The sequence below is a fragment of the Pseudogymnoascus destructans genome (genome assembly GCF_001641265.1).
Source record: "Pseudogymnoascus destructans isolate 20631-21 unplaced genomic scaffold scaffold_21, whole genome shotgun sequence".
NCBI lineage: Eukaryota > Fungi > Ascomycota > Leotiomycetes > Thelebolales > Thelebolaceae > Pseudogymnoascus > Pseudogymnoascus destructans.
Window position 1 is genome coordinate 352519 of NW_020167540.1, and position 8130 is coordinate 360648.

The 8130-nt window shown below is 45.7% G+C and overlaps 1 protein-coding gene across 1 annotated transcript; it reads left to right on the top strand.

The window, feature by feature from the left end:
- Positions 1 to 6734: 6734 nt before the first annotated feature.
- On the top strand, positions 6735 to 7475 carry VC83_08019 (uncharacterized protein; the record flags this gene model as incomplete). Its single annotated transcript, XM_024471582.1, has 1 exon — positions 6735 to 7475. One exon carries the CDS (start codon positions 6735 to 6737, stop codon positions 7473 to 7475), a length of 741 nt encoding a protein of 246 aa, XP_024321146.1.
- Between the last annotated feature and the right edge of the window lie 655 nt (positions 7476 to 8130).

Genomic DNA, 8130 nt, shown 5'->3' on the forward strand with positions numbered 1-8130 from the left:
TCCTTCCGGGTCCTGACCTCGCCAATCCCGTAATGCAAACCAAAGGTGGCGTTCATCTTTGCCCGCTTTGATTGCACGCTCATAGTTTGGCGCGTGTTCGAAGAGAACCTACGGGGAGACCATCATTAGCTTTTTCCAAGTATGCCAAAAAATCTATTAGGCGACTGGGAGTACCTTGGAATATTCCGTCGCCCATGAAGTATACTTCTGGCCCCCCTCCACTGTTGTGTCATCAGGCTTGTCATTGACGATGGGGCGGCATTCTCAACGATAACTAGGTTGACAGGACTGACTGCCATTGACGGATACAAAATTGCCGGCACTATACATCCAGTCCCCCAGTCATATAACGACGTCACGAGGGGTCGGCCGTTTGCTTCTACCGCAATAGACATGTTGTGAATACCGAAATCGCCGTGTTCTAAAACAAGACGGTAGAGCGAAAGGCTCATCACCCGACTCGTTGTCTTCTTCCGGCATTATATGTGGAATTAGATGCAATAGCGACTGCTTGGCTGCAGCAACTATGGGGCCAACAGTTACGTCGTCCGACTCCCAAACAATCATGTCATCTATCTTCCCAATTGTCGCCTCAATTTTAGACAGGAAAAAGGCGACACAGAAACTCACGTGTAGGGGTGACAGGAATGGGAACGAGTCCAGTTTGTGTTCAAAGAGGCGTATCAGGAACCAATCGGCAGCAAAGTTGAGGGGACGGTTGAAGTTAAAAAGTGATGCACGGATTTGTGCTGACTGGGTGAGAAGTCGGACTTTAGAAAAAATTAGAAGTGATAATTTAAATACACGGTGTACAACTCGGTGTTGTGCGTCACAACACCAAGTCGCGCACTGGCCTACCACTTCAAAATATAATTAAGCAACCATAACACATTAAATTGACTATGGAGGCGTGTACCAAAAGTCCTTGCCGGGCTAACAGTGCCAAGTAATGTGGCGTTCGGGGGTAAAAATCGGGGTAAAGTCAGTAAATAGGCATCGTCAATTCGTATTTTGTAGAGTAGAAGATAATACAGATATTAAATATGCCTTCATACTCTCTTGCAACGTGAGCTCAAGCTATAGGACTCCGAGCTTATGGAGCTACATATCAACAAATTAAAGAGGATACAAAAATTTCCGAGCGGCAAGTGTGGTACTACATGGCTGAAGCACGCCGCCGTAGATATAATCCAGATATCGACAAGCAATTACTCGATAAATATCTTATTGATGCCCATCGAACAGGACGCCCTCAGAAACTAAGTGCAAATGGCGAAGAGACTCTTATAAAGAGTATAACTCTTATGTCTTCTCGCTAGATGGCAAGCTAGTCATGACAGGTTAAATGGATCAAAGAGTGTGGCTCTGGAATTCTAAGACAGGAGCGGTGTAGCAAATTCTCAAAGGTCATTCGAGCTAGGTGTGATTTTGGCCCTAGAAATCTAGTAATCTCCACTGTAGGAGCCAGTGTTCCTATGGTTCTTAGCGGGGCAGAAGGTGAAAACTCTGCACTAAAATCGATGTGTTACTTGGGGGTTTCAGGGGTTATAGAAGGCTCCTCTAGGCCTATAAATACTACATAGTTACATTAGAATAGAAATGCAATTGAATTGATTACTACACTGTGGTGATACTGGCTTCCGCACCATTAGGAAATTACTTAGTGCACTGTACTACACCATACAAACCGGCTGTAACCTACTCAGGGTATGCGAAAGCAAGTTTGAGTATGCCACAGTGTTCGGCACGGATACCAATATACCCGTGGTATCCGGGTATATCCTCGAGTATATACCTACCCGGCGATATTTTAGGAGTATCCGGCGTATCCGGATACTCTCGAGTATATATCCGGATACATGCCAAGAATAGCCAAGCGCAGCCAAGACCTCTTTTTTCCAACGCCGTGAGATCTATATTGATGCTGTATAAAGTGATAATTATCCTCAGAATGAGCGACTCGTCGTTATCAGATATACCAACGGAGCCTGAGGGCTATAATAGCTATGATACTTATAATGAGCCAAGTCTGCCAACGCTGCCACCCCCTATTCATATTCAACAGGATATTAATCCTACACCGCTCCGGCTTCAGCCTCCAGGACGAATGCTGCCACCAACGTCGTCGGTACTATTTACGAAGCTATTATATTCGCGATTGATACTTGATAGTAACCCACCTACAGTCAAAGTAACTTGCTTACAACCAGGCTGCGGATATTCACCTACTCCGCAGCTATTAAGTCAGACTTCAACCGGTAATCTTTGGAAGCACTATACGCAGAAGCATCCAACAGTAGCATATACAATGAAAGGTCATACAATTACGCCGTCAAGCCCATCAAGTAGTGCATCGTTATTTTTTGAGCCACGGCCGCGGAACCCGCAAGTCCAGCCCGCTCAAGCTCAAGCATCAAATAGTAGAGCGAAATACCGAGAGTTATTACTCTCATTCGTTGTATCAAATAACCTCTCCTTACGACTTATTGAGAGCTATTCGTTCCATCAATTAGTACAGTTCTTAAGCCCAAGTACTCTATCGATATCGTCGCGAACACTACACCGAGAGCTACAGCGGCAATTCTCATATCACCGAGGATTGCTACAATTAGAACTCCAGGCTCATATTACCTATGGCGGCCGGATATCTATTACAACAGATGCATGGACTGCACGGAACTATACAGAGTACGCTGCTGTCACAGGCCATTGGATTAATGAGAAGTGGCAGCACCGGTGCGTATTACTTGATGTAATCCACCTTCAAGAGCCAATTCATAGCGGCGAATATCTCGCTCAAGAGTTAGCTGCAGTAACAGATAGCTTCGAAATTACAGGTGCTATATTTACTTGTACGCGGGATAATGCCTCAGCGAATACTGTGATGCTTTCAGAATATGAGAAAATAGCCAGTAAGCAGCAGACGACTATTCAACAGCCATGGACGTTTACTGTAAAGGAAGGGGACGTTCGGTGTATTGCTCATATTATCAATCTTGCAGTTCAAGCTACTCTAAAGAGCTTGAAAGCTAGCCCGGATACAGAAACAGAAGCGTACTGGTGTCAGCAAGGGCTTGCCCGGATTCCGCAGCGTATTGATAACTCTTCTACTGAAGTATCAGCTACGCTTGAGAAGCTCCGAAGGCATATTTATGTCTTTCGAAACCGAAGAGCATGGAAGGATGCTTTACAGAAGCAGATACAAGCTGCAGGCCAGAAGCCACGCCAGCTATCACTTGATATGCCTATACGCTGGAATTCAACGTACTATATGCTTGAAACAGCTATAAAGCTTCGAATACCAATTACTGCAGTATGCTCTACGCAGAAGCTTGATATCAGTATGAAGGATATTGCGTTAACAAGCAACGATTGGGCTATTATCGAAGCTCTTGAACGATTATTCTTAGTATTCTTAAAGCCGTCAAGACGGCTACAAAGCGATTCATATCCAACGCTCAACTTTACAATTCCTCTTTACTTAAAGATGATAAATAAGGTCACATTACTACAAGAAGAGCTTGGTAGAAGCTCTACGATCGGAGTAGCTTGTGGAGCTGCGCTTCAAAAGCTTAATGAGTATTATACTCTTACAACGAATCGGCAATGTAAGCACTCAGCTGTTGCTACAATTTGCGACCCACGAATGAATCATACAGTATTTAAGAAGATATATCCAAATGCTATAGACGATACACGAAGATTACGAGCAAGAGCGCAGTTCGAAGACGTTTGTAGAACGTACCAAAAGCGAGAGTATCACCTTGATACGGAGCGAATTACTCACGAAACAGCTCTTGCAGAAGCAATAAGTGCTACTGCTACAATAGATCAAGAACCTGATTCTGACGAAGATCTATTTGCGTCAGAAGGCTTGGCTTTTCAAGAGCCAGAATGGAGGCGCTGGATGCTTGAACCACGGCCCGGTGAGCATACTGATATTCTCAAATATTGGTGCGCAAAGCAATACCAATATCCAGTTATTGCCCGTATTGCTCGTGATCATCTAGCTATTCCAGCAACATCTGCAGCATCGGAACGAGTATTTAGTAATGGTAGTGATATTATTACAAAGAAGCGGAATAGGTTATCACCGCCAACTATTAGATATTTACTTTGCTTACGGAATTGGGGTAAAATACGGGAGGCTGATAGCGACGGCGATGATGCTGACGATGAAGCACCTGAATAGGGACTCGCAGAAAGGGGGGGTCTCACGGAAAGGGGGCTCGCGGAAAGGGGTTTACTACTATTATCAAAAGCTTCATTCTTTTTTATATACGCTATTCTATTTTTATATACAATATTCAGCCTCATGTATCCGGATATATACCCTACCCTACCCGTCAGATCGTCGCCGGGTATATACCCTACCCGTGAGCTTCACGGATACTACCCGGATATGTATCCGCCGAACACTGGTATGCCACGTCACCTTATGAAAACCACTTTAATACTACCAATTCATGAACAATACTACCAATATGCCTCCAACCCATGAATCTGAATATAAATCTCGCATTGCAGAAGCTGTGCAGTTCTTTTTAAAGCCTCCACAAGACCATACAATCTACTAGGTCACTACAAAATTTGACATTAAGTACGAAACTCTATGATGACACATATCGAAGCTGACATCTACAACGCACAAGCCATATGGAGGACAAAACCAAGTATTAACTCCTGTACAAAATGCTGCAATTTGCCAATTTATACATGACCAACTCGAGCGTAGTATTCCTGCAAATCGGAGTACGCTACTGTTGATACAAGCAATTGCTATAGCCCATTCCCAATTGCCTAGCTAAACTGCCTTGCCTCTACCCAGCGTGGTCGATATTTTTCTCGTTATCCCGTTCAACAGCACTAACTGCCGTTCGTTATCGCCTACCCTAAATGGACTGGCGTCCGTTTTAGGCCCCTTAAACGGCCGTTGGTTGGTCAGATTCCCAACGGAACGGGTCCGTTGTAACCTGTTTTGGCTAGTTTTTCAGCTGCGGGCCGCGGATAGCGCTGCGCCCCTAGCAGCAAGAAAGTTAAGGAGAAAATGAGACAATTGAGCATGAGGATCAACCAAATCTCACCATAATTACTGTAAGGACACAGGGCACCCAGCTCACAGTAATAGCATATGAGAGTGCGAGTCGGAGGCTAAACGGATGCTATCCTATAGGTCTACTATAAAGGATACAAAAAAGATGAAGGGGGAACCCCGTTGAGTCTGTTTCCTTAACTCCCGAAACGGGCCCGACTCGGTTATCCCAACCCTAGCCCTGAACCTTCCACCGCAACAGGTCTACATCGGCCCTGAACCCTATACACTTACCGTCCCCCACTATAGTGTAACTCGCTATATGATCCTCTACTGGTTCGAAACCCCACCGAGTCGGATTCCATGTTTGTAGTGACCGTAACAGTTCTGAGACAGGTTCTTCGAGTATCTAGGTACGGAGGCATCCTTACAAGATAGGAGCTTCGTGCTCAACTCAATACAGTATTTGTTATATACTAGTAACGTGTTACTTGAAGCCTTTGTGTCTGATCCCCTGCCTCCTCTGATAAGTAAACCTTTACGCAAGAGAACCTCTGTGTCTTCTATCGTTTAGAAGTCAGCGTTACAAGCAACAAACAATTCAGAAATTTCTTGAAAAGCAAACCCAACAAGCTCTGAAGAATGAACCAGGACACCACTCTCACAGTCGACTGTCAGCTCGGATTCCAGACCCTCCAATCCTCACAGATGGGATAGAGCCAGCATTTGAAGACTGGGTTGTGAAAATTTGCCTCAAGCTCGAAGCCAATATTGATCATTTTCCAACACAGACTTTACAAATGAGCTACATTCAGAGTCGACTGGGAGGACTGGCAGTTCGACATGTCAATCCAAGGCTTCGACCAAACTTTACAAACAAATTGCAGACAGCAGAAGAAATTCTCGAACTTTTGGAAAAAGTCTTCGTGATCCCGATCGAAGGCACACAGCTCAAACTGAGTATCGAAAGCTGTATCAGAGAAACAACACCTTTGCAGTGTTCTGGGCTGAGTTCCAAAGGCTCACAACAGAGCTTGATTACTCTGAAGAAGCTTTGCTGGATGACTTGCGCTTCAAAGTCAACCAACAGATGCAGAAAGCCTTAGTGGCTGAAGTTGGAGCTACTACACTTCACGAGTTTGCAAAGAAATGCATGCTCATCGACCAGAACATTCAGCGGATCAAGGAACAAGAAGACAAAAGGAAGCCAAAGTCATTTTCGAACAACATGGGCCAAACTCAAAATCAGGGCCAGGCACTTCGAACTTCAATCCCTCAACCTACAATGGATTCGAACATGCAAAACAAGACGCAGAAGCTGTATCAACCACCGCATCAAGATCCAGCAAAAGAAATGCTCATGAAACTTGGGAAATGCTTCATATGCCGACAAAATGGACATCGAGCTCGAGACTGTCCCCAGAAGCTCAAAGCTCAAGTGAATGAGGTATCTACAGCTGAGTCTATCATCGATTCGGAAAACGAATAGCCTCTAGACAAGTCATCACTAGAGGCAGTGCAGCCAAAACAAGTTGAAGGATTCAATGGAGAGGCTGCCCCTGCTATCACACATGCTATATATCCTCGACTACAAGTGGGAGAGCATGTGGAGAGCCTATGTCCATTATTCATCACTTCGATGGGAAAACATTCCATCATTCTCGGGAAAGCTTGGATGAAGCAACATGGAGTTGTTCTCGATATGATCAATAATCAAGTCCTCTTCACTGGAGATTATTGCAACCATTCTATACCAGATCGAGCCCTCGAAACAGAGCCTATATCTAAAAGCGAAAGACAAAGGCCAAAGAAGAAAGCCAAAGAAATGCCTCCTCCAGAACCTGCTCCGAAAGTGGAAAAACCAAAACCTTGCACCATAGCAATGATTGGCGCAGCACCATTTCGAATGCTCATGAAGCAAAGAGGAGCTCAAGTCTTTGCTATATCAATGAAGGACATAATCGAGCACAAGAACAAGACCAAAACTGAAGAAATTGACTCTCGACTGATCCTTCCGAAGGAATTTAAAAACCAATGGAAGGGAGAATACCAGACCATGGTACGAGAACTTACCGCCTTCGACCAGGAACGGCGCTGGAACAACGAATTGAATCCGCTACCCGCTCTCGCAAGGACGTCCACACGTACCACGGATACGGCAAAGACGTCATCAGCGTCGAAGCCGACTCGAGCCACATCCACTCTGTTCACCCGAACCGCGTTCCTCCCCAAGCCAGCCATACCGGAACGTCCGAGAACCGCAGTCCCTGTGCCCTCAGGAAACTGTTTCAAGTGTGGCAAGCCCGGCCATTTCCAGGACAAATGCCCCCTTAACGCTACTATCAAGGAAATGGACCGTAACGACCCCGAGGCAGCAGAACAATGGGAAGACGCCATGGAACTTCAATCGGATGCGTCCCTCGAGGAAAACGACGAGGCCTAGGAGAAGGCTCCTTCCTAGGTCTACGCAAATGTGACCTGCGAGGACTAGACTTACGAGAACTCCTGGGAGGCACCCAGTTCTTAGTCGACACGACCCTGAGTATGAATGGACTCGGTGTGCAAACAAAGTCCCTAGCAGACACAGGAGCAAACGGCTACCTCGTCATTAACAAGCCTTTCGCAATACGACTGTCGAAAGCGCTTCAGAGCCCTATACGGAAACTACCCTACTCTGTACCCATACGTGGATTTCAGCGCAAAATCCAAGGCCACGTATCAGAGTATATTCGGTTACACTTAACAGTCGAAGGACGCCGAATATATAACTGCCCCTTTGTACTCCTGGACCTCGGAGCACAAGATGTGATAATTGGGAAGAAGCTTTTCAGCCGCTTCCGAATACTACTCGACTCTGCAAAGAGCCGGTTAGTATGGCCAAAGGAGTACCCGCCGACTCCTAGCTGGAGCAAGGAGATCACCTTGCCCTACCACTCACGCGAAACGTCCATTAAACATCCTGCATACCAGTCGGATGCGAATCGCCGGGATTTCGCAATCCACCGCGAAGACAGACGCCGCGCAGGCGGACGTTCAATGGAAATGAAAGTGATAACTTCTGACTATGAAGAGATCACCGATACGACATCGAACCCACC